At 42.5% G+C, this 27,717-nt stretch overlaps 1 protein-coding gene across 2 annotated transcripts; it reads left to right on the forward strand.

Moving 5' to 3' along the window:
- The first annotated feature begins 1,297 nt into the window (after positions 1-1,297).
- On the forward strand, positions 1,298-22,732 carry ptpdc1a (protein tyrosine phosphatase domain containing 1a). 2 transcript variants are annotated; one of them, XM_074631475.1, is made up of 10 exons: positions 1,298-1,527; positions 10,539-10,634; positions 13,586-13,760; positions 15,610-15,690; positions 15,843-15,961; positions 17,882-18,019; positions 18,101-19,176; positions 19,272-19,457; positions 20,217-20,327; positions 21,504-22,732. In XM_074631475.1, the coding sequence occupies exons 2-10, from the start codon at positions 10,547-10,549 to the stop codon at positions 21,618-21,620; spliced, it is 2,091 nt and encodes a 696-aa protein (XP_074487576.1). In that variant the 5' UTR covers positions 1,298-1,527; positions 10,539-10,546; the 3' UTR covers positions 21,621-22,732. The 2 variants fall into 2 exon arrangements, with proteins under 2 accessions (XP_074487576.1, XP_074487532.1); XM_074631431.1 differs by lacking the exons at positions 1,298-1,527; positions 10,539-10,634 and adding an exon at positions 13,112-13,494.
- The last annotated feature ends 4,985 nt before the right edge of the window (positions 22,733-27,717 follow it).

The following is a 27,717-nucleotide window of genomic DNA, read 5'->3' on the forward strand; positions in this document are numbered from 1 at the left end:
ATATACATTTACTTATGTTTATATTTATTTTATCTGCACTATTATATGCCTTAGATTATCATTACATTTACTTGTGTGATTTCCCCTTTTATATATACATATTTTATGAGCATTGTTGAAGGAACCTGAGACCAAAGAGATTTTCACTGGCAATGACTGATTTGCTGGAATTGACAAATGACAAATAAAGAATCTTGAAACTTGAACACACAAGTAAACTACGTCTATTGAGGGTAAAGAACCAATTGCATAAAAAAAATATATATATATATATATATATATATATATATATATATATATAGTGTCATTATAAACTCAAGAGCCAGAGACTCAGTCCGTGAAAGACTTACAATATATTTTTTTAAATGAAATTTTTTATTATTATTATTGTTGTTGTTGTTGTTGTTGTTGTTGTTGTTGTTGTTGTTGTTGTTGTTATTATTATTATTTTATTTATTTATTCATTCATTTATTTTAACAAAAGAACGGAAAACAAAAGTATGGACATAAAAATAAAAAAATAGATAGATAGAAAAGTATTATACAATTTTTATATACAATGAGTTTTTTTATATATAGATACATATCAACACTAGAGATAATATCTATAGTATACAAAATATAAAGAATATATTAGAATACACTAATAAATATACCAGACTACTACAAGCTTAGAAAATATAAAATATGAACATAGACTAACAATAATATACTATATACAGCAGCAAAGTGTGCAATGAAATACTATATATTAGAAAAGTGTGCAAGTTACAATTTTTCTTTAAAATAAAATTAAATGAGGTAGTAAAATGAGTAAAATTTCACATGTGCAAGATTATTACAGGACTAAAACAGAATGCAGTGTTTTATCATTTATTTATTTATTATTATCATTTATTATTATTATCTTTTAAAATTTTTAAACTTACAAAACCAGTATTTTTCTCTATAATAAAGTATCTAAACAACCACCATAATACAATCAATAAATAAACGCACCATAATACAATAAAAACTAGACTACTACAATTAGCTTAGAAAATATAAAATATTAACATAGAATAACAATGACATACTATATATTAGAAAATTGTGCAAGTTACAATTTTTCTTTAAAATAAAATGAAATGAGGTAGTAAACCAATGTGTTTTATTTAGTTTGTATTATTTATATATATCTTTTTAAAAATGTACATACAAAAACAGTATTTTTCTCTATAATAATGTATCCAAACTACCACCATAATACAATCAATAAATAAAGGATGCTCTCTGAGCTCGGTCTGTGGTGACGTGTACCGTGATGACGTAGCTGGACGTGCTCCGTGACAACACGTCAGGTTGCTAGGGTAGTTAGCTGGTGAGCTAGCTGGAGAGCTAGCTGCACCTAGCGGAGCAGAAGATGCTGTTAGAGAAACATCCCGGTGTTCTACCCGGCAGAAATACAACCAACAAGGACTCACAGAGATGAATCTACTACATCAGATACTATAAAGACCGAACCGGAACCGAGACGACGGGAGACCCGTGAGTGAGGCCTTCACTAGCCGCTATGCTAAGCTAACTATGCTAACTACCGTTAATATAACACAGGAAGCTAACGAAGCGGCTAGCATTAGCATTAGCATCAGCTAGGTGTTCAGCATCAGCACCACCAGACTCTAACGGTACTGTGTGATGTAGGACGTGTCCGGTGCTACTAGTGCAGACTCTAACGGTCCGGTGTGATGTAGGACGTGTCCGGTGCTACTAGTGCAGACTCTAACGGTCCGGTGTGATGTAGGACGCGTCCGGTGCTATTAGTGCAGACTCTAACGGTCCGGTGTGATGTAGGACGCGTCCGGTGCTATTAGTGCAGACTCTAACGGTACTGTGTGATGTAGGACGTGTCCGGTGCTATTAGTGCAGACTCTAGCGGTACTGTGTGATGTAGGACGCGTCCGGTGCTATTAGTGCAGACTCTAACGGTACTGTGTGATGTAGGACGTGTCCGGTGCTATTAGTGCAGACTCTAGCGGTACGGTACTGTGTGATGTAGGACGTGTCCAGTGCTACTAGTGCAGACTCTAGCGGTACTGTGTGATGTAGGACGTGTCCAGTGCTATTAGTGCAGACTCTAGCGGTACTGTGTGATGTAGGACGTGTCCAGTGCTATTAGTGCAGACTCTAACGGTACTGTGTGATGTAGGACGTGTCCGGTGTGATGTAGGACGTGTCCGGTGCTATTAGTGCAGACTCTAGCGGTACTGTGTGATGTAGGACGTGTCCAGTGCTATTAGTGCAGACTCTAACGGTACTGTGTGATGTAGGACGTGTCCGGTGCTATTAGTGCAGACTCTAACGGTACTGTGTGATGAAGGACGTGTCCGGTGCTATTAGTGCAGACTCTAGCGGTACTGTGTGATGTAGGACGTGTCCAGTGCTATTAGTGCAGACTCTAACGGTACTGTGTGATGTAGGACGTGTCCAGTGCTATTAGTGCAGACTCTAACGGTACTGTGTGATGTAGGACGTGTCCAGTGCTATTAGTGCAGACTCTAGCGGTACTGTGTGATGTAGGACGTGTCCAGTGCTATTAGTGCAGACTCTAACGGTACTGTGTGATGTAGGACGTGTCCGGTGCTATTAGTGCAGACTCTAACGGTACTGTGTGATGTAGGACGTGTCCGGTGCTATTAGTGCAGACTCTAACGGTACTGTGTGATGAAGGATGTGTCCGGTGCTATTAGTGCAGACTCTAACGGTACTGTGTGATGTAGGACGTGTCCGGTGCTATTAGTGCAGACTCTAGCGGTACTGTGTGATGTAGGACGTGTCCGGTGCTATTAGTGCAGACTCTAACGGTACTGTGTGATGTAGGACGTGTCCGGTGCTACTAGTGCAGACTCTAGCGGTACTGTGTGATGTAGGACGCGTCCGGTGCTACTAGTGCAGACTCTAGCGGTACTGTGTGATGTAGGACGCGTCCGGTGCTACTAGTGCAGACTCTAGCGGTACTGTGTGATGTAGGACGCGTCCGGTGCTACTAGTGCAGACTCTAGCGGTACGGTACTGTGTGATGTAGGACGTGTCCAGTGCTATTAGTGCAGACTCTAGCGGTACGGTACTGTGTGATGTAGGACGTGTCCAGTGCTACTAGTGCAGACTCTAGCGGTACTGTGTGATGTAGGACGTGTCCAGTGCTATTAGTGCAGACTCTAACGGTACTGTGTGATGTAGGACGTGTCCGGTGTGATGTAGGACGTGTCCGGTGCTATTAGTGCAGACTCTAGCGGTACTGTGTGATGTAGGACGTGTCCAGTGCTATTAGTGCAGACTCTAACGGTACTGTGTGATGTAGGACGTGTCCGGTGCTATTAGTGCAGACTCTAACGGTACTGTGTGATGAAGGACGTGTCCGGTGCTATTAGTGCAGACTCTAGCGGTACTGTGTGATGTAGGACGTGTCCAGTGCTATTAGTGCAGACTCTAACGGTACTGTGTGATGTAGGACGTGTCCAGTGCTATTAGTGCAGACTCTAACGGTACTGTGTGATGTAGGACGTGTCCAGTGCTATTAGTGCAGACTCTAGCGGTACTGTGTGATGTAGGACGTGTCCAGTGCTATTAGTGCAGACTCTAACGGTACTGTGTGATGTAGGACGTGTCCGGTGCTATTAGTGCAGACTCTAACGGTACTGTGTGATGTAGGACGTGTCCGGTGCTATTAGTGCAGACTCTAACGGTACTGTGTGATGAAGGATGTGTCCGGTGCTATTAGTGCAGACTCTAACGGTACTGTGTGATGTAGGACGTGTCCGGTGCTATTAGTGCAGACTCTAGCGGTACTGTGTGATGTAGGACGTGTCCGGTGCTATTAGTGCAGACTCTAACGGTACTGTGTGATGTAGGACGTGTCCGGTGCTACTAGTGCAGACTCTAGCGGTACTGTGTGATGTAGGACGCGTCCGGTGCTACTAGTGCAGACTCTAGCGGTACTGTGTGATGTAGGACGCGTCCGGTGCTACTAGTGCAGACTCTAGCGGTACTGTGTGATGTAGGACGCGTCCGGTGCTACTAGTGCAGACTCTAGCGGTACTGTGTGATGTAGGACGTGTCCGGTGCTATTAGTGCAGACTCTAACGGTACTGTGTGATGTAGGACGTGTCCGGTGCTACTAGTGCAGACTCTAACGGTACTGTGTGATGTAGGACGTGTCCGGTGCTATTAGTGCAGACTCTAACGGTACTGTGTGATGTAGGATGTGTCCGGTGCTATTAGTGCTTTTAAATGGCTCTCATATTAGTGTATAAGAGACATATTGCTCTTGTGTCTCTTGTGTGTTCTTCACTTCATCAAGATTCAAGAGTCTTATTTGCCATTGTCACATAAGAACATGTGAATTGTAGTTTACACCAGCTAGAGTCAGCTTTAAGAAAAGAATAAAGGTAGAAAAGGCACAAGGTAATTACAGTACAAATTAAGTATCACATTCAACTCAACACAATAAATAAATAAATAAAATATAAAACGCCCTCAGTGTAGTCAATAAATAAACTAAACTACCCTCTGCATAGGCACAATACTAATATACAGTATATATATATATATGCTCCATGACCATGTTAAAAGAACTTGTAACTCTCAAAAATATCATCATCATCATCATGTCACTTGAATGAGCAGATGAAGTCCTGTATCAAAGATGTGTAACATGGATAACAGGCCTGTATCATGGCAGAGACAGACCTTTGTCATAAGAAAAGCACAGGTGTAATAACATTAATGATGGCTCTTCTCCATCAGCACCAGGCCTGGCACACTTTAAATCATAGTAACCATGAATAATGTCATTAAATTACACCTGTACATCTTCCTGTCATGACAAGTCAGAGCTCTATTTACTAAGTAGTGCATCATATTTACTGTCTGAATCCTATAGGCTACTATAGTGTCCTTTATCAGTGAGTCAGTGATGATGTTAAACTCTCATCTTACTGCTCACTGTTCACTGAACTCAAGTTTCAAGGTTCTTTTCTTTGTCATTTGTCGATTCCAGCAAAGCAAAGTCATTGCCAGTGAAAATGTCTTTAGTCTCTCAGGTTCCTTCATCAATGCTCATAAAATACGTATATATAAAACGGGAAATAACACAAGTAAATGTAAAAGCAAAATGATAATCTAAGACATAAAATAGTGCAGTTAAAATAAATATACACATAAGTAAGTATATTATAGTAATGTAAATATAATTATGTTATTTTGTTGAAGACAGTATTCCAGAGGGGAAAACAGAATATAAACAGGATGTAGTATGTATATGCATGATGAGAAGTAAAATATGTAAACAGAGGTGTAAACAGGAATGTACCATGTAATAATGAGAAGTACTAAAAATCTATATATATGCAGAGATGTAGACAGGAATGTAGTTTGCTGTGGTCACTTGGTTAACTATTGAGAACACGTAGTTACTGGCCTGTAACTCGTATCCTCTGTGCAGCTTGCCGTCTTTTACTGAGGAAAATCCACGACTGAAACTCAAGACATTTTGCACAAATGTCCTGTAAACAGAGTATTAAGCTGTGTTTTTAACATAATGTATTTTTCTAAATATTACTTACCAAATATTTCTCTTCAGTCTTTAAATTTCCCAGCCCCCTCAGGGACATACTAAAATATCTCACATACTGTTTCAGCGTACTAAATAGCATGCTGGTGTGGAATTTTGGACGCAACCTACTAAATTTTACTACTACTACTACTCATATTACAGTTTGTCACCTTTTTACATTACTTCCTATAATAAAATGGGTTATTTGATACTTATGATTTGCCCCTATCATTCCCACACATGCACTGAAATGGAGACAAATTTTTGTGGAAAAAAAATAATTCAAAGTTCACAGTTTATATAACTTGTTAATACCTTCTTTTGCTAGCTAGCTGTTATCATGTGGGATGTAGCTTGATTGAGCATGTTATTGCTAATTGAGGAGTTTTAATTCATGTATTTCCATTCATTCTTTATTATGAAACATTTCTTTTATATATTAGTTGTTCACTTTAAACCTTAAGTTTTCACACAGCCCACGTTGTCGGCTCGAAATGCCAGAGTACTTTTCCCCCATTAGTTAACTTGCTAGCTAGCTAACTCACCCCATGGCACATTTTATATTGTATGTATTTGACAAATTATTGGATTTATTTGGCAAATGAATGGATTATGTCTGTTTATGATGTTGTAAAAGGTTTGTTTCTATCTGCATATGACATGGTAAATACAGCCTGAGAAAAATAACTGCTATTTCCTGTTAATTCCTATGGGAAGTTTCCTCCTTGAATATTCCCAGAAATTTGCAACCCTATCTGTAGTTCAGACACGTTTAGATTAAACACGGTGTGAGGAGCACCATCTCGTTGGGCCATATTTCTTTATTAACACACTCAGTGGAAATGACTCTCACATCCCACTCTCATCAGCAGCATCACTGAGAGACATTCACACCATCTCTCTCATGTCCACCAACACGCCGGCGTCCCACTGGACACCAGCGTATGGATCCACCACAAATGTGTGAAGTGTTTTGGTTCATTTGTTCCTGATCAGTGGCAGAGAGTGAAGAGATTTATTTGTAGCCTCTATATTAGCTCAGTTTCATATAATTGTTAATATTTGATGCACTTACGTCACATTTGTCACGAAGAGCACCTTCTCATTCACCTGCTTGTTATCAAGAGCTTCCTATAAACAATGCCAAGTGGTGTCGGGCTCCAGCGGGACAGACTGCTCACGGCGGATTGGATAGGCTTCTTTCCGGGCCGTAATGTTGGAAGCAGTTCAACCGGTGTCATACTAGGGTTTGGTGCCATATTAGTTTGTAACAAGAAGTGTGGATTACAGTAAGAAAGAAGTCCAAAAACAGCTGCTGATGGAAAAAGACAGCCTCTAACTTTACACCATCAATATTCATCGACTACAGAAGCTTTACTCTTAACAGGAGTGGCATAGTGACATACAGACGTAGGCAAAGTTGTTGGTAACGTTCCGTTAAAGAGAGAAAAACCCACAATGGTCACTGAAATAACTTGAAACTGACAAAAGTAATAATAAATAAAAATTTACTGAAAATTAACTAATGAAAATCAGCTGTTGCTTTTGAATTGTGGTTCAACAGAATCATTTTAAAAAACAAACTAATGAAACTGGCCTAGACAAAAATTATGTGACCATAGGGACATATTAAACTAAGGTGTGTCCTGTAATTAGCATCACAGGTGTCTTCAAACTTGTAATCAGTCAGTCTGCCTATTTAAAGGGTGAAAAGTAGTCACTGTGCTGTTTGGCATCATGGTGTGTACCACACTAAACATGGACCACAGAAAGCTAAGGAGAGAGTTGTCTCAGGAGATCAGAAAGAACATTATAGACCTTCATGTTAAAGGTAAAGGCTATAAGACCATCTCCAAGCAGCTTGACGTTCCTGTGACTACAGCTGCACATATTATTCAGAAGTTTAAGGTCCATGGGACTGTAGCCAACCTCCCTGGACGTGGCCGCAAGAGGAACATTGATGACAAATCGAAGAGACGGATAATACGAATGGTAACCAAAGAGCCCAGAACAACTTCCAAAGAGATTAGAGGTGAACTCCAAGGTCAAGGTACATCAGTGTCAGATCGCACCATCCGTCACTGTTTGAGCCAAAGTGGACTTAATGGAAGACAACCGAGGAGGACACCAAATCATAAAAAAGCGAGACTGGAATTTTCCAAAATGCATATTGACAAGCCACAAAGCTTCTGGGAGAATGTCTTTTGGACAGATGAGACAAAACTGGAGCTTTTTGGCAAGTCACATCAGCTCTATGTTCACAGACGAAGAGATGAAGCATCCAAAGAAAAGAACACTGTACCTAATGTGAAACATGGACGAGGCTCGGTTATGTTATGGGGCTGCTTTGTTGCATCTGGCACAGGGTGTCTTGAATCTGTGCAGGGTGCAATGAAATTTCAAGACTATCAAGGCATTCTGGAGCGAAATGTGCTGCCCAGTGTCAGAAAGCTTGGTCTCAGTTGCAGGTCATGGGTCCTCAAACAGGATAATGACCCAAAACACAGCTAAAAACACCCAAGAATGGCTAAGAACTAAACATTGGACTATTCTGAAGTGGCCTTCTATGAGCCCTGATCTAAATCCTATTGAACATCTGTGGAAGGAGCTGAAACATGCAGTCTGGAGAAGGCACCCTTCAAACCTGAGACAGCTGGAGCAGTTTGCTCACGAGGAGTGGGCCAACATACCTGTCGACAGGTGCAGAAGTCTCATTGAGAGTTACAGAAATCACTTGATTGCAGTGATTGCCTCAAAAGGTTGTGCAACAAAATATTAAGTTAAGGGTACCATTATTTTTGTCCAGGCCAGTTTCATTAGTTTGTTTTTTTAAATGATTCTGTTGAACCATAATTCAAAAACAATATCTGATTTTCATTAGTTAATTTTCAGTGAATTTTTATTTATTATTACTTTTGTCAGTTTCAAGTTATTTCAGTGACCATTGTGGGTTTTTCTCTCTTTAACGGAACGTTACCAACAACTTTGCCTACGTCTGTACATGTGACCTTCTCTGACGCTGCAAAAGATGTTTTTCAATCACAATTTCTCACCTTTTTACAGAGAAACAATGATTAGCAGATAAAGCTCTAACCCAGACAAAGTATACACAGTCTATTCTTTAGATATGGGCCCTTAAATAATATAAACCACTGTCCTTGCATTATGTACAAAAATACTTATTTTCAGGTTGTTTGATGAATCAGTAAATGTCTACACAAGACCTCAAAGAATATATGGCCGTTTAAAAGCTAGAGTGAAGATCCTGGTATCGTATGAAACTAGAAAACCTGATGAATCCATCGGTACCAACCATGTCATACCAGCTTGTAGTGAAGGAGGTTAAATAACGCTCCAAACTTACGCTAAATTTTGGTGAGGAAAAACTGTCATGGCCATGTTCAAAGGGGTCCCTTGACCTCTGACCTCCAGATCAGTGAATGTAAATAGGTTCTATGGGTACCCACGAGTCTCCCCTTTACAGACATGCCCACTTTATGATAATCACATGCAGTTTGGGGCAAGTCATAGTCAAGTCAGCACACTGACACACTGACAGCTGTTGTTGTCTGTTGGGCTGCAGTTTGCCATGTTATGATTGGAGCATATTGTTTTATGCTAAATGCAGTACCTGTGAGGGTTTCTGGATCAATATCTGTCATTGTTTTGTGTTGATAATTGATTTACAATAATAAATATATATATACATTTGCATAAAGCAGCATATTTGTCCACTCCCATGTTGATAAGAGGATTAAATACTTGACAAATCTCCCTTTAAGGTTCATTTAGAACAGATAGAAATGTGTGATTAATCGCGATTAGATATTTTAATCGATTGACAGCCTATGTCCATAGTTGATTGCGACTAATGGTCAGTTTTTCCTTCGCGACCAGCTGGTATGACATGGTTGGTACCGATGGATTCATCAGGTTTTTTAGTTTCATATGATACCAGTATCTTCACTCTAGCTTTAAAACTGAGCTGAACTACAACCTAAAAATCACAAGTTGTGTTAATGCGTTAAAGAAATGAGTGGCGTTAAAACTAATTTGCGTTAATGTGTTATTATTGTGTTAACTTTGACAGCCCTAATATATGTACAGTATATACACTCTTTATTCTTTGATCAAGCCGTCCTAATCGACTTTATCAAAAAGGAAGGAAAAAGCAAAGGTCATGGAATCATTCGCCCATCAAAAAGTCAGCATGTGCAGTGCAGCGACCCTGCTCAATTGTTAATGAACCACAGTGAGGAGCTGTATAAAGGTGCAGAGTTTCACTCCTGCAACACCAGTTAGCACAAGTGATGAGGCCCATTAGAGCTTCGGCTGTAACGTGAGAGACGGTTGGTCCCCGGAGTTAAACTGACACACTGGGAGATCTCTGTGACACAACAACGCTGATATCAGGCTACATAAATCAGATGTGCAAGTCAAGAGGTATTACACAATAGCAGGTGGATGTGTTGGCTTGAATAATAGATGAGTGTGGCATCAGCCCAATGAAACAGGAGGAGTTAGTGTAAAGTATTCTAACTGGTTACTATTGAGATGTGGTTGTAGCTGAGTGTGATGATGCTCATCCCTCGCCGCCCCGCGTGGGTGCTGCTGACGACAGTGTGGTTTGTAACTCGGCACCGTGGATCTCAGCTGTGCTCCCACCGTTGTCCCCAGGCCCGGCCCACCTGCTCCCAGAGGTGCCGTGGTCAGACTGACACACGAGCTGCCGACATGGTGGCTCACTTTGCACATTTCCCTCTCTCCCCCCTCTCTCTCCCCTGGGTCATCTTGCCAGGCAACGCCGCTCACGCTCCTCATATCTCATTTGTGTGTGCACCTTCTTACCGTCTGCGTTATCAGCACAACCAAAGCTCCTGCTCGTGAGCTGTTTCCTATTTTGTTCATCTGCCTTTGACACACAATGTTTATTCCCACGTTTCAGCCCCTGCCATGGCAGCTGGTGTCAGCATACTGAGTGACCTGCCTTACTCCGCGGGTGACGCTGGCAGTGGAGACATCAGCACGGAGATGGAGACAGGTAAGAAAGCTCTGCAACACAAACACAACACGTGATTTATTTGTTATGAGAAGATTTGTTATTTATGTAGCTGGATATTAGGTTTACTGTAAAGTGGATCTAAATCTATTATCTGTCAAGGATTGATGCTGATGATAACTTTACAGGTTAAGAAACACCCATCCACTCCATTTACATCAATAAAAGAAAATACCAGTGTCTTTTTGTTATTGATGTTGGTTAGTAGTGATTCATGAATAAGACACTTGTCGTCATGGATGTGACAGATCACGTCTCTTTAAAAGACATAAACATGTCAGTATTGGCTAACCTGATAGGTATTTATAAGGCAAGTTTATTTTTTAATTCTATTCTATTCAATAATTAATTTCTTTATGATGCAGTCTGAGCTGAATCTTTAAACTTAAAGTTACTATGAGGAACTTTTAAATGGATATGAAACCGTATCAATTTAATACTGATGTCTCTATATGACCTATAAAAGTAAACAAGACCATCAGCGAGAAGATTGGCTATTTAATATTTAGTTATTCTTAATGCTCGTCATCCACGCCGACACCACGCTGCTGGAGGCCCATGCCGTATTGCTGGGCTCACTGGAAGGAAGGGAGGCACGGGAGAACCAGAACCAGGACTAAGCGGGGCAAACTTTCAAACCCTGCTGCAATAAAATGAGAGGTTTTCTAAAGGGACTCTGGTGCTCGGACAAACAACCAGAATCGAGACAAAATGAAAGTTCCTCGTAGTAACTTTAATGGATGAAGAAACAAAATACAGAATAAATCTGTAGACAACTGTTAATTATTATGTTAACTGTTTTTAATTATTTGACTCAATAAAAACAAAGGGAAAAAGAAAACCTGATCACAAAGGCCTCTATATCATATAACTGAAAAGCAACAACCTAAAAATTATTCCATTATAAAGCACATGATAAAGTTCCTTGTCTGTTTTTATACACATACTGTAGGTTACGTAGTGTTAAACCTGGGTACAAAATTCAGACTGTGATTTAGCCGTTTTTCTTCTTCAGTACATTTATGTGATGTTCTCTGAATATGAATCCATTTCTCAGTTATTACCACCGAATATATTTCCCCTGTGAAATATTGAGTTCTGGATTATCCTCCTGTGAGCGTTATGAAATGTTCCAATATTCATCCTCTGGTCCTGATTGTAAGACTAGATAATAAACCAGTTCAAGAAGAGAAGTAGAAACAGGTAGAAAAGAAAAGAAACTGATTTTCAGTGTAATTTATTCTGTGTCAGTCATCTAACGCGTTCTGCTGCTGCAGCTCTCAGTCATCTCTGCTGGTCGTCAGTCAGCCTGCTGCTCCCACACACTGAGAGCAGCAGCATCATTGATTCACCTTCTGGCTTCAGTCTGATGGTGGACGGACGGACGGACGGACTGGCTGCTGAATGGTTGAGAGGCTTCATGCACGATGTCATTAGTCTTAAACCAGTGGATGCAATTTATCCCACTGTTACTGATATTCAAGTAAACAGTAATAAATGTTTTTATTAACATTAAGCTTAATAGTTATTGTTAGTAGTAGAAGACAATAGGCGTGATATTTTAAAATATATGTGCTCCATGAAACAATCCAGCTTTAATGTGAGGATATCCTTGCCTTTTTTAGTTTCATTCGTAATCAGTTTAATTTTGGGAAACTTTCAATAAGCATATTGATTATTGGCATTTTCTAGACTATTAGGTTAGGTTAGGTCAGGGGTCAGCAACCTGCTGCTCCAGAGCCACATACGGCTCTTTAGCCCCTCTCCAGTCTCGATCCAAAAAAAGTCTGGATGCGTTTTTACTGTTTATTAAATGAAAGGAATTACAAACACTAACGTAGGCTAACTGGAATAACTAAAGTATGTGAAGTGAAGTGACGGTCAACAGAAAATATCCAAGGCTATCTCACCCTCTTTGTCTGACTCCTGCAGTCCAAGTGAACAGGTACAAATAGGTGAAACCACAACCCCAGTGCCGATTACCAGAAGTGATGTTAACCAAAAGAACGTGTGCAGCCTAAACAAATAATAATAATAACGACAGGCTAAATACACACTTTGGCTCCTCCAGAGGACGTCATCTTAGTTATCGTTAGTTGCAGCTCTAGACATTTAGTGGTACGTAAACCCATTGGCCACTGTTGATGAAATCCAAAGCAGAAAAAGGTGTTTCAGTGTTAACAGTCATACGTGCTGTGTGTGCATGACCCTGAAGAGCAGAACACAATGACATATCACAGAACTTTATTCTCTTTTGTTGTTGTGTTTTGCACTTCAGGGCCACCGTACTGAACACCAGCAGATGTGCGGCGTTTTCCTCTTTTCATTAACAAGCCGCCTGCCTCAGATCTGTGTGTGTGTGTTTATCGGTGTGTGTAATTTGTGTGTGTCCAACATTCGCCCCCGTCCACCTCCCACTGACGACTTTGGAGATGGTTGTCATGGTGACACTTCAAATGCTGCCGATGAACTGATGGGTTGCATTTGCTTCTCTTTGCCAACGGGTGATTGTTGTGTGATGATTGACCGTGACGGGCGCAGGGCTGCTGAGCTGGGAGCTTTTGTTTAGTGTAGAGATGCTCAGCGCAGTGCAGGCAGCAGCAGCAGCACAGCTCACACTGTAGGATGCAGCCGCACCAGGGACGCCACTCCTTAGCCGTGGAGATGACGGGTAGCGCGAGGAGGCACAACCGCAGGCACTCGTCCTCGGACGTCCTGCTGAAGGTCCTGCAGCGCAGACGCAGCTCTGCCGTGGAGACGCTCTCCTCCTCCTTCAACAGAGTCATGGTGGCCATCAGCGGGAACCAGCCTCAGCCTCCCGTTGAACGCAAGAACAGGAGATGTAACCGCACCGAAGACATAACTAGTGATTTGATGACTTCAGCTGCAAGGAAAGTATTGTCAAATTGTTGTTTTTTGTGTTTTTTTCCCAGCATCCAACGCGAGGGTCCCTACAGCAAAGTACACCAAGATGGGGGAGACCCTGAGGCACGTGATCCCGGGTCACATGCAGTGCTCCATGGCCTGCGGAGGGAAAGCCTGTAAATATGAGAACCCCTCTCGCTGGAGTGATGAGGAGCAAGCCGTCAAAGGACTCTACTCGTCCTGGTACGTCGGCCAGTCTTTCCTCCGGCCCTCAGTGTTTCATGTACTTTCCCTGTCAGTGCTGCGCTCGGTCAGTGTGGGGTCACTGAAGTCCACATCAATAGTTACAGGAAAAGCCAATATATTTGTTCTGCTTTTTGTTTTGCACTCTGATCTGTTTTTAAAATGGAATCATTGAGTGAGAGCTTTAGTTTCAGTTCATCAGTATGTCCATCCATCTGGGTATCTGGAGCGTCTACAAACCCACAAACTGTGAAATAAGACGACCCAGTCAGTTTTTTGTGGGCTGTCTAGATCAGAAAACGTGATTCAACAAGCCAATCAGATCTGGCTCCCCTTGCTATGTCACACGCAGGCTCATTAAAACAGTGGTTCCCAACCTGAGGTCCGGACCCCCCCTTATGTCCGGTTCAGACTACACAATATCAGCCAGATTATAGCCCGACACGGCCGTCGTAGGGCGTTGACTCGGATCGGGAACGATAAATGAGTGTCGTGTTCGACAGTTGATCGTTTTATCTGGTGTAGTGTGTCATAGTACACGACAACCGACGCCGCTTCTGGGACGCCTCACGACGTCCCGTCAGAAAGTCTAGCACAGGGGTCAGCAACCTTTAAAATCAAAAGAATCATTTTAGGCAAAAAAATTAAAAATAATAATCTGTCTGGAGCTGCAAAACATGTGATCATTGTGATGAAGGTAACACAGTTTATAGTCTAAGTATATAGAATATAAGTCTAATGCAGTGAGGGCCAAAGAGACAATGTACTACGGAGTATTAGGGCCACATTGAGGGAAAAAACATACATAACTTTACAAGAAAAAAGTATTAATATTACGAGAATTAAGTCATAACTTACCGAGAAAAAAAGTTGTAATAATTTGCTTCTTGTCCCTGTGAATTATATTTTTATTGTTATTGTTTGTTTTATTAGAATTGGAAAATAGGTGGGGTACCCCTGCATTAGAATATACCGTCCACAGCTTGAGATATAAATTTGTAAAGGTGCACCATATTTGTCTCACAAGCCAATCAGAGCAGACCAGACTTCTTAAAGAGACAGATGCTAAAACAGAGCGTTTCAGACAGACGGAGAATACAGGTATATTCATACAGTCAGGATGAGACAAATAATGTGTTTTTTAAACATTAAAGGTCCCATATCAGCTCATTTTCAGGTTCATACTTGTATTTTGTGTTTCTACTAGAACATGTTTACATGCTGTAATGTTCAAAAAACACATTATTTTCCTCATACTATCTGACTGAATATACCTGTATTTACCCTCTGCCTAAAACACTCCGTTTTAGTGCATTTCAACGGAATGGCAACGGAATTGCGTTGCTAGGCAACAGTTTGTGTCCATGTTTACATCCTGTCAGTTGATGTCATTCACATCCACTGCAACAGGAAATAAACTGGGACACATTTAGTATGTTTACGTTTAAAATGGTCTAAATATTGTAGATTTGTGACATCACAAATGGACAGAAACCCTGACGGCTTGTTTCAAACGCACAATTTCTGAATACGGGGCTGTGTGTATTTTTCCATGGATTGAGTGTTTTGATACTTTCACAGTATTTATATAGAACTTAAACCTGCTTTATAATATAAAAGACATGAAAATCTCACTTTTTACAATATGGGACCTTTAAAGTAGGTAAACATGTTCTAGTAAAAACCCCAAATACAACTACCAAACTGAAAATGAGTACGATATGTCCCCTTCAAGGGTCTTTAAAGTTGTGTTTAACTTGCTAAAAAGTCCTAATTCACCATTATTTTTTATGATTTTTGCTGTATATAACAACAACTCCCCCTAATGTGTCATATTCTCCACTTACAGGATTACTGACAACTTGCTAGCTATGGCAAGGCCTTCTACTGAAATAATAGAGAAATATAATATAATTGAACAGTTCCAAAGGTACAGTAGTCTCCTTCTTTCACACCTCATTACTATTTGATTTATTTGATTCTTTATTAACATTGTGATTAACAGTGAAGCTGAGGTTGTCTCTGTGCTGTAATGTGTCGTGTCGTGTTGACGCTGACGTGTCGACCTGTTGCTGTGCTCAGGTTTGGTTTGAAGACGATCATTAACCTGCAGCGACCCGGAGAACACGCCAGCTGTGGCAACCCGCTGGAGCAGGAGAGCGGGTTCACCTATCGACCTGAAACCTTCATGGAGGCCGGCGGTGAGTCTCTATATATCCGCCCTCACCAACACATACTGAAGACTCCCTAAACACAGACCAATAAACTCACATTCACACCTTCTCCACATCTGGATAACATGCATCTCAATCAGGTTTCTGTCTGTCGTTAATACTAAATCATGGATTTATATACTTAGTAGCTACTATCACTAAGGAAGGTCTCAGCTAGTAGAGCCTTCACCAATATGTAAATCGGTTGCTAGGAAACACCTCCAGTCACGTCTAATCACACAGAAATCAACAATATAAACACTGAAGCCTCTAAGAAGGACTTAACATGTAAACTAAATCCTGGATTTATGTGTAAAGAAGTGACGGGTTTCAGCCAAGTGTCAGTCCACATAAAGTGAGCCTGGGTGGAAGTTGTCGCTAACTTCACTTTAATCAGCCGGTGGCGAGCAAAACATGAGAACTTTGCTTGGGTCCATAGACTGTATATAAGAAGTAGACGTAGTCACCGTGACGTCTCCCGTTAGTTTGTGGACTGCCGTTTTGAAGTCTCGAGTTCTGCATTTTGACCGTCGCCATCTTGGTTTAGTCAAACAGCCCGCGTGACGCATGCTGCGCGTCTCACAGCAGCAACAGACAGTGAAAGTGATCTATTGACTGTATATTCACATCATACCAGCAACATTACTACAGTTTACATGTCTGTATCTGTAGAAAATATTACGGAGATGAAAAAAAAGTAAAGACTTATTTTTAAATCAATACTTCCTGCTGTCATTTCAAAATAAAAGCCCTCAAGCATTTTTTTCTGTGGACAGAATTCCTTCATTTGTTAACACAAAGCTTTTATTCTGAAATATGTGCCGAAATATTCTAATTTACTTTGATGAAGTGAAAACACTGAAAGAGTTAAAGTTGTAAGATGAAAACATGGACAACTCCCAGACCGGACAACGGCGTGGTAGCGACCTGTCAATCAGCAGGTAGCCCCGCCCTAAAGCATCCCCTGCTTTATGGTCTATCTGACTCTAAATGGGACCATCATTAACTAAATGAACATCATGCTGTATTGAAGAAGACTTGAAACTAGAGATTGAGACCATAAACTCATGTTTACAATGTTTACTGAGGTCATAAATCAAGAGAGAAGTAGGCTCATTTTCTCATAGACTTCTATAGAACCAGAGGAGTCGCCCCCTGCTGGCTGGTAGACAGGATGAAGGTTTAAGGAGCTTCAGACCTGGAGGTAGCCCACTGATTGAGTCTTGAGGATTTGTAGCGTTTATAAACTGTGTCGCGGCGCACCGCCTCGTATGTGAGACTCCCCAGCCTGCCGTGTGTCGCTCACACCCTCCAGCTGGCTGTTAACGAGGGTCTTTTGGCACAGAGAAGTACTCGTATCGGTACTCGGTATCGGAGAGTACCCAAATGTAAGTACTTGTACTTGGTCTGAAAAAAGTGGTATCGGTGCATCCCTACTCTGAAGTGGTACAACCCATCCCCGATGAAGAGTAGAGCTCTTTCCACATTTGTACAAGATGAAGAGGAGACAGCACGACTAGACAGTAGTGGTAGAAAATGTCTCTAATGGAAGACATTTCATTTGTGTTTTAGCGTTCTACATGAGAATGAGTAGCAGCAGCAGGTATTATAGGTGAGGGACTAAAGTAGATTTATAATTGTCCTCAGACCATCAGTGTTTTGTGTTTTGCCAACATCCGGAACGTGATGTGATCCCTAGTAAACAAGTAACTACCAAGGGACTCCACATTTGTGATGTCTTTGGAGGTTCTTGCTTCCTCTTCCTAACAAGCTCTCCTGAGATCTCTACCCAAGTCACCTCATCACAGCATCAGCTGCATTTTGACAATTTAACACGTCACCTCATGTCTGAATAAGCACCTGAGTCACTGTAGCGATCAGCTCTGGATGCTTTTGTCTCTATTTCAGTTTATTACTACAACTTTGGGTGGAAGGATTATGGTGTGGCATCTCTGACTACAATCCTTGACATGGTGAAAGTCATGTCATTCGCTGTCCAAGAGGGGAAAATGGCCGTCCACTGCCATGCCGGTCTTGGAAGAACAGGTTTGTAACACCGGCAATTTGGCGCATATCTTAAATCCTCATTTGTTCTGGTTAAATATCAGCTTTGTATTTTGTGTTTAGGTGTGTTGTTGGCTTGTTACTTGGTGTTCACGTCCCGGATGAGCGCCGACCAGGCCATCCTGTTTGTGCGAGCCAAGAGACCCAACTCCATCCAGACCCGAGGCCAGCTGCTGTGCGTCAGGGAGTTCGCCCAGTTCCTGGTTCCCCTCCGAAGCGTCTTCTCCTGTGCGGAACCCAAAGCGAGCGCCGTCACCTTGTCCCAGTACCTCACCCGGCAGCGCCACCTGCTGCACGGCTACGAGGCCCGACAGATGAAGAACGTGCCAAAGATCGTCCAGCTGGTGTGCCGGCTCCTCGTCGACATCGCGGCCAACCGACAGGTGGTGATCGAGGAGGAGTGGCTGGAGATCCCCGACCTGACGGCCGAGGTGGAGAAGACTGTGTCCCAGCAGGCCCTGCAGCAGCTGGGGAAGGAGATGAGAGTGAAGGGGATCCCTGTTCCTCCATCTCATCCTCTCAGCCCGCCTGCTCTGCAGTCCAGATCTCGTCACGATCAACCTCTCGCCAGTGATAATGAGCTGGATGAGCTGTGGTCGGAGCAGCATGCAGAAAGCCATCTGAAGTCCTTCCTGTCCAACAACAGGAGACTCAGTTACAGCGATTCTGTCCTGGACAAACTGGGACCGCGGCTGCACCATTTAGAAGATCTGAAGAGCAACAAACTGATCCCCTGCCTGAACAAACATTCCCTTTCTCACAGCAGCCTTACAGCCTGTTTCCCTCCCACATTGTATGACCTCTCTCCTCAGGACCACAACACCGAAGACAAGGGATCCCCCTTATTGAAGAAGCAGCTACGTAAGGGGCATCAGAGTTTGTCTTTAGACCTGTCCGAGCAGAGAAGACGATGTCACTGTGACGCCACGCTGTCGGCCTTATCGAACAAGAGCAAACTGGTGACCCGCGAGCAGCAGCCAGATGTGGATGCGTCAGCGGGCGGAGCTCACAGAGACGACGTTCCCTTCATCACCCTCCAGTCGGAGCTCTCCCCAGAGAACAGAAACCTGCTGGTGGCCAGAGCTCTGGCCATGGACCTGATAGACAAGGACTTCACCTCCAAGGTCTCAATGTGGCAGGTAGTGTACCTCTTCAAATACTCTCACATGTACCATGTAAACCTGCATTTGTTTTGACACTTGATTTCAGTGGTGCTCTTTGTTGTGACGTGCAGACAGAGCTGAACTCCAGAGAGGGAGCGTGGGAGCGGCTGTGTCTGGAGAGAGATCCTCTGGTCCTGTCCGGTCTGATGTGGTCGTGGCTGGAGCAGCTCAAGGATCCAGTCATCAGCGGCGAGGATGTGAAATCCCTCAGCGAGAAGAACGTAAACCCACAGAACGCCCTCGACTCGCTGGAAAAGGTAGCCGGGTTTGAACATCTTCCACAGCGTCACTGTCAGTAATAACAGACACACTGACACTGTCTAACGGCTTTGTTCCAGTAACACTGTAAACCAAATTATAATCCAGTTTATGTGCAAAATGTAAATCCTGTTTTCATTGTTGGTGTCTTAAAGGCAGCATTTCCTGGAGAGATGCACTTCCATGTCTACAAATTTTTACAATTTTGTAATACAGAAAATGAAAGCGTTTGTCAGAATCAACGAGATGCCAGTTCAGAACAACTGTAAAATATAAAAGATGGGATTATTTCATGTCTTTATTTCACAGCCAGTGACAGAGTTGACTCCGTTCACAGTTGTGGGACGACACTGAACCATTTTAATCTGCATTCTGACATTTTTAATTCAACTTAATTCTGTCATTTGCACTAGATACTCCAAACACAGAGTTGCTGTATAGTGTGCAGTTTGGATAAAGGGGCCGCAGTAAGGCTTGGGAAAATTTTGGCCAGCATTTGATCAGTGCAGGGCAAAAATGTATTTGTATCTGTAATTTCTTGTGCAGCAGTAATATGCAATCATCCTAACCATGTCATCTATATGACTGTCCGGAGTAACTAATATAGGCTGTTGGTCACTACTTAACTACAAGGCCATCACTTGGCTTGTCATTAGACATATTATTTATGTGATGCTGTTATAGCCTTTAATAGTAATGTGGAAATGTCGCCGTGTAATATCTGATGGTATCGTCCGTCCTTATCCTCCCCGCTGCAGGGACACAGACTCACTCTGCTGTGTATCCTCGACTGTGCTGCTCATCTGCTGCCAATGCCTGAAGAGGTGGAGACCAGTTTTCTCAACCAAACAATAAAAGTGTTTACTAAGGTGAGTATCAACCAGAGATATAGAATTAACCCTCTGAACCACGAGCAGTTTCAGGGTGTTTATAATACAATAGTCCTGCACCTCTATGGAAACAACAGAACAACTCAGAAATGTCTTGTGTGCAGTAGAAGACAGTAATAATGCCACAAAACATAAAAGAAATTCTTTGATAACTATTCTACTTCTCACTTTTTTTAGCTTAGATTTGTTTTTGTTTTTTTCTGATGGAAGTGTTCATCACACATGATTCATTCAAGGACTATCGGAAATTTTAAAATCCAACAATAAGTTTTGTTTTACAGTTTCTGGCTCTGATGATTTTTTAAATTTTTTTTAAGAAAATGAGCTGTCCTAACCCGCTGGCAGGTTTTTGGGGTTCAGAGAGTTAAAGAGATAGTTTTTGTGTGTTTCTCAGTGGGGATGTATGAGGTACTTCTCCATAGTCACCATAGCCACGCCCCCAGTTTGGAGAAGCAGACAGGAGTTACCGCACGGGAGCAAAGTAATGTACTGCTGTGTAAAAACATATTTTACACACCTAAAAGTACGGCCCACCAAAAAGAATCAATATCAGTTTAAGTGCACACCATATTTAGAATATTTTCAGCGGTTTACCTCGCCATGAGACAGCGATACAGTCTGTGTTTCCAACGGGGAACTGAAGCTGTTATCTCTGCTCTCGCCAAAGCAACCAGACTCCATTGAAAAAAAACAGTAATTTTAGCGAACAGAGTTGCTGCTCTACTGGTCACACAATAACACAAACTAACTAACTGATCGAGGCGGCGGCGGCAACGGACCAGCAACTCCCGCGTTCTGTGAGGTTAAATTACAGATTTTTTCAATGGAGTCTGGTGGCTTTGAAGAGAGCATAGATGGATAAAGGAATGAAAATATTCTAATTATAGCGTTCACTTAAACTGGTATTGATTGTTTTAGGTGTCTAAAATCCGTTTTACTGCTGCCCCCGTCCACAGCAGTACATTACTTTACTCCTGTGCGGTAACTCCTGTCTGTTTCTCTAAACCGGACCATCATCTACTGTAGGTAATACACTAGATACACACATACATCCCCACTTCAAAAACACCTCAACTATCCCTTTAACGGTGTATATTGAATATATTAAGATGTGTTTTGCATGCAGGAATTTAGTTTTTTCTCTTTGCTCTCCAGATCGACGCTGCCTCAGAGAAGAACGAGTCTTTATACTCGACACTCAAAGCAATCCTGACTCCCGTTCTTCATGAGCTGTGTGACAAAGCTGTGGAGGAGAACAACGAAGACTCCTGATCCAGCCGCAACAGGACCGGTCCGACAAGAGGAAGACTCATTAAACTCATCTTTTGGGCATTATTGTGTTTTAAGCCAGTTCCATGCATCAGATACTGCTGAGATCTGCCAATCTTTTAGTCTTTCAAGATATTTGAAAACTAATTTGAAGGTTTCGCATTTTGTTTTTCTCTGAAGCTCTTAATAGACTCTAAGCACTGCCATTCTCTCTGTTAATGTGCCACAGTTTGAAAGTTTGTCCTCTGTTCTTCTGTAATACTTGTGAGGGACTAGATGTTGCTTTTTATTATCAATGATAAAGAAATAAATGACTGAGAATCGTCCTCACGATGTTAATGTAATGCTATTTAAACGTGTAACACGGCTGTCAAAAGCTGCTGATCTTATTTCTTATTTAAACCAAAATATTGTTTTTACACTGTGCAGATGCTACGACGTGTCTTATTTATTCTTCTTATTTGAAATGCAGCGATTTGTTTTAATAACCCGATGACGAGTCGTGAGGTTGCTTTGTTTCGTGTAGAATGTAAAGTGTTTTCTTGAGAGTCAAATGCAAACTGTGGCTATTTGTTATGGAAATGCAAATTCGACCGGCCGCGGTGCGTTTGTTTGTTTTATCCAAATCAAGTTTATGTCCTTAATTTAATATTGCGTGCACCAAAAAAAACCTCTCACTGTTCTCTCCTGATGTACATGCATTCTGTCAAACATCAATCTGCCTCCACTGTCGCATTTAGCAGAATGCCTCAACTCAACTCTGTGTCATGCTGCTGTGTGTAACGTCGCCTCGCCTGTGTGTGTGTGTGTGTGTGTGTGTGTGTGTGTCTGTGTGTGTGGACGTGTGTGTGTGCATGTGTAGCTGTTGAGACGAGTCAGTGGACGGCTCTCACCTCAGATGTCTCATATATATATATATATATATATATACTATGTAATGTAGATCTGCTGACACATGCTGAATGTGGAGCACTGATGATAATAATAATAACAATAATAATAACATGAAGGACACGAGACGTTGAACTGTGTGGGGGATTTTCAACAAGCACTATTTTTTCATTATTACAACGGGCTACTTCTTACACAATTAAACACAACTTACTGCAACCGTGTGAACTGTGTGTAAATCTTTTTATGATCGTCAGCAGTTCAGCATCAGAGAGAGGACAGAGTGCCTCCTGGTGTTGTGACAGCAGTCTAACACATGACACATGATGTAAGTCATGCAATACATTCAGTCACTGCTGTTAAAACTCACTTGTATTATGTGAATTTTAACGTGATTTTTGATCTTAGAAATGTGAATCGTTGCTGCAGTTTGTTGATTTCATGCCACCAGTTATCATTTCTAGGTTATAACATCTCAGCCCAGTAGATGGATGAATTATTGACATTCCTTAAAATCATAGCAAGATGTTTTGAATGGAATGCCATTCAATTTAATATTAAATAAAAAAATACATAATAATAAATAAATATGGCGGTGAAATAAATCCTGAAATAAATAAATGAGGCAATAAATATAAATAGGCCTACGTAGTTATTTATTTACGGGGACTTTTAGCCAGCTAATTCTTGTGCTTTGGTCTGAATCCGAGTGATATCAACTCCCAATCCATTTGAATATAACAGAATAGTAAAAAAAAAAATTAAAGCTGTGAAATAAATGTGGTATTATGAAATAAAAGTTATTTTTTTAAGTCCCCTGTAATAATAATAATAGCAATAACAACAAAATAATAATTATATTAATAATAGTAATACAAATTATTATTATTATAATAGTAATAATAGTAATAAAAGTTATAATAATAATAAGGTTATATTATTATTTTATTATTAACAATAATAATAATAATTAGTAGTAGTAGTATTATGATAAATAAGACGGGATCAAATGAGATTAACTCAATTTCGTTTTGTGAAAGAGAACAAATCAAGAAGAAGAAAAGAAAGGCACTTTATTAATCTCCGAGGGGAAATTAAATTTTTCAAGCTGGTGACTTTGATGTTCTGCACATGGATGTACGCATTTCTTTATTTATTTATTCACTCACTCATTTATTTATTCATTCATTTGTTTATTTAATTACTAATTTATTTTGTATTTATTCAGTTATTTATTTATTGAATTACTCATTTATTTATTCAGTTATTTTTGTATTTATTTAATTACTCATTTATTTATTTATGAAATAATTATTCATTCACCCATACACTGTGATTAGAGTTATAGCTGTAGTGTTTCCTCCGACCAACAGGGGGAGATGCTGCACCTTTCAGATCACTGTGAGCTGCTCCAACAACCCATGAAGAAGAAGAAGAAGAAGAAGCAACAACCCACGACCCACGAAGAAGTCGGAGGGTGGAGGAGCGGTTCTTCTTCTCTTCATGCAGCCAGGTGAGTTTATATACTAATACACCTCCGTGGAGGACACGTGGAGGACACGTGGTGTTCATACCGCTGCATAACAACAGGTGGTGTTGTTTAGTGGAGGTAGAACCAGCTGCTGCTCTGCTGCTAAACCACAGCTCATTATCTGGATCAACCTGAAACACCATGCTGGAACCTGCTAACGGCTAACGGCTAACGGCTAACAGCTAACACCAGCGAGCTAACGGCTAACACCAGCGAGCTAACGGCTAACACCAGCGAGCTAACGGCTAACGGCTAACACCAGCGAGCTAACGGCTAACGGCTAACACCAGCGAGCTAACGGCTAACACCAGCGAGCTAACGGCTAACAGCTAACACCAGCGAGCTAACGGCTAACACTAGCGAGCTAACGGCTAATGGCTAACGGCTAACACCAGCGAGATAACGGCTAACACCAGCGAGCTAACGGCTAATGGCTAACACTAGCGAGCTAACGGCTAACACTAGCGAGCTAATGGCTAATGGCTAACGGCTAACACTGGCGAGCTAACTGCTAACGACTAACGGTTAACACTATCAAGCTAACGGCTAACACTAGCGCGCGAACGGCTAATGGCTAACAGCTAACACTAGCGAGCTAACAGCTAACACTAGCGAGCTAATGGCTAACGGCTAACACTAGCGAGCTAACGGCTAACACCAGCGAGCTAACGGCTAATGGCTAACACTAGCGAGCTAACAGCTAACTCTAGCGAGCTAACAGCTAACTCTAGCGAGCTAACAGCTAACGGCTAACACTAGCGAGCTAACGGCTAATGGCTAACAGCTAACACTAGAGAGCTAACAGCTAACACTAGAGAGCTAACAGCTAACACTAGCGAGCTAACAGCTAACTCTAGCGAGCTAACAGCTAACGGCTAACACTAGCGAGCTAACGGCTAATGGCTAACACTAGCGAGCTAACGGCTAACACTAGCGAGCTAACGGCTAATGGCTAACGGCTAACACTGGCGAGCTAACTGCTAACGACTAACGGTTAACACTATCAAGCTAACGGCTAACACTAGCGAGCGAACGGCTAATGGCTAACAGCTAACACTAGCGAGCTAACAGCTAACACTAGCGAGCTAACAGCTAACACTAGCGAGCTAACAGCTAACACTAGCGAGCTAACAGCTAACACTAGCGAGCTAGCGAGCTAACGGCTAACACTAGCGAGCTAACGGCTAACACTAGCGAGCTAACGGCTAACACTAGCGAGCTAACGGCTAATGGCTAACAGCTAACACTAGCGAGCTAACAGCTAACACTAGCGAGCTAACGGCTAACACTAGCGAGCTAACGGCTAACACTAGCGAGCTAATGGCTAACAGCTAACACTAGCGAGCTAACGGCTAACACTAGCGAGCTAATGGCTAAGGGCTAACGGCTAACACTAGCGAGCTAACGGCTAACACTAGCGAGCTAACGGCTAACACTAGCGAGCTAACGGCTAATGGCTAACAGCTAACACTAGCGAACTAACAGCTAACACTAGCGAACTAACAGCTAACACTAGCGAACTAACAGCTAACTCTAGCGAGCTAACGGCTAGTGTTAGCTCGCTAGTGTTAGCTGTTAGCTCGCTAGTGTTAGCTGTTAGCTCGCTAGTGTTAGCCGTTAGCTCGCTAGTGTTAGCTGTTAGCTCGCTAGTGTTAGCCGTTAGCTCGCTAGTGTTAGCTGTTAGCTCTCAGGTAGTAAAGCAGGTTAACGGGTGTACCTGTCAGGCAGCGGAGCAGCGAGTAGAGCTCTTTAGGTCTGATGGTAATCACCACGTGGACTGTGAGTGTCTACCAGAGGAAGTGGACTGTGAGTGTCTACCAGAGGAAGTGGACTGTGGGTGTGTCTACCAGAGGAAGTGGACTGTGAGTGTCTACCAGAGGAAGTGGACTGTGAGTGTCTACCAGAGGAAGTGGACTGTGAGTGTCTACCAGAGGAAGTGGACTGTGAGTGTCTACCAGAGGAAGTGGACTGTGGGTGTGTCTACCAGAGGAAGTGGACTGTGAGTGTCTACCAGAGGAAGTGGACTGTGAGTGTCTACCAGAGGAAGTGGACTGTGAGTGTCTACCAGAGGAAGTGGACTGTGAGTGTCTACCAGAGGAAGTGGACTGTGAGTGTCTACCAGAGGAAGTGGACTGTGAGTGTCTACCAGAGGAAGTGGACTGTGAGTGTCTCTACCAGAGGAAGTGGACTGTGAGTCTCTACCAGAGGAAGTGGACTGTGAGTGTCTACCAGAGGAAGTGGACTGTGAGTGTCTACCAGAGGAAGTGGACTGTGGGTGTCTCTACCAGAGGAAGTGGACTGTGAGTGTCTACCAGAGGAAGTGGACTGTGAGTCTCTACCAGAGGAAGTGGACTGTGAGTCTCTACCAGAGGAAGTGGACTGTGGGTGTCTCTACCAGAGGAAGTGGACTGTGGGTGTCTCTACCAGAGGAAGTGGACTGTGAGTCTCTACCAGAGGAAGTGGACTGTGGGTGTCTCTACCAGAGGAAGTGGACTGTGGGTCTCTACCAGAGGAAGTGGACTGTGAGTCTCTACCAGAGGAAGTGGACTGTGAGTCTCTACCAGAGGAAGTGGACTGTGGGTGTGTCTACCAGAGGAAGTGGACTGTGAGTGTCTACCAGAGGAAGTGGACTGTGAGTGTCTACCAGAGGAAGTGGACTGTGAGTGTCTACCAGAGGAAGTGGACTGTGGGTGTCTCTACCAGAGGAAGTGGACTGTGAGTGTCTACCAGAGGAAGTGGACTGTGAGTGTCTACCAGAGGAAGTGGACTGTGAGTGTCTACCAGAGGAAGTGGACTGTGAGTGTCTACCAGAGGAAGTGGACTGTGAGTGTCTACCAGAGGAAGTGGACTGTGAGTGTCTACCAGAGGAAGTGGACTGTGAGTGTCTACCAGAGGAAGTGGACTGTGAGTGTCTACCAGAGGAAGTGGACTGTGAGTGTCTACCAGAGGAAGTGGACTGTGAGTGTCTACCAGAGGAAGTGGACTGTGGGTGTCTCTACCAGAGGAAGTGGACTGTGGGTCTCTACCAGAGGAAGTGGACTGTGAGTCTCTACCAGAGGAAGTGGACTGTGAGTCTCTACCAGAGGAAGTGGACTGTGGGTGTCTCTACCAGAGGAAGTGGACTGTGAGTCTCTACCAGAGGAAGTGGACTGTGAGTGTCTACCAGAGGAAGTGGACTGTGAGAGTCTCTACCAGAGGAAGTGGACTGTGAGTCTCTACCAGAGGAAGTGGACTGTGAGTCTCTACCAGAGGAAGTGGACTGTGAGTCTCTACCAGAGGAAGTGGACTGTGAGTCTCTACCAGAGGAAGTGGACTGTGAGTCTCTACCAGAGGAAGTGGACTGTGAGTCTCTACCAGAGGAAGTGGACTGTGGGTGTCTCTACCAGAGGAAGTGGACTGTGGGTGTCTCTACCAGAGGAAGTGGACTGTGAGTCTCTACCAGAGGAAGTGGACTGTGAGTGTCTACCAGAGGAAGTGGACTGTGAGTGTCTACCAGAGGAAGTGGACTGTGAGTGTCTACCAGAGGAAGTGGACTGTGAGTGTCTCTACCAGAGGAAGTGGACTGTGAGTCTCTACCAGAGGAAGTGGACTGTGAGTGTCTACCAGAGGAAGTGGACTGTGAGTGTCTACCAGAGGAAGTGGACTGTGGGTGTCTCTACCAGAGGAAGTGGACTGTGA

Source organism: Sebastes fasciatus, chromosome 1 (assembly GCF_043250625.1).
Source record: "Sebastes fasciatus isolate fSebFas1 chromosome 1, fSebFas1.pri, whole genome shotgun sequence".
NCBI lineage: Eukaryota > Metazoa > Chordata > Actinopteri > Perciformes > Sebastidae > Sebastes > Sebastes fasciatus.

What these genes read in the sequence shown, in the direction of transcription:
- ptpdc1a (XM_074631431.1), top strand. Translation starts at nt 13,278, where the DNA reads ATGCAGCCGCACCAGGGACGCCACTCCTTAGCCGTGGAGATGACGGGT. An exon ending in AAAGGACTCTACTCGTCCTG is followed by an intron (nt 13,761 to 15,609) that starts GTACGTCGGCCA and finishes CTCCACTTACAG; the next exon opens with GATTACTGACAACTTGCTAG. An exon ending in ATAATTGAACAGTTCCAAAG is followed by an intron (nt 15,691 to 15,842) that starts GTACAGTAGTCT and finishes TGCTGTGCTCAG; the next exon opens with GTTTGGTTTGAAGACGATCA.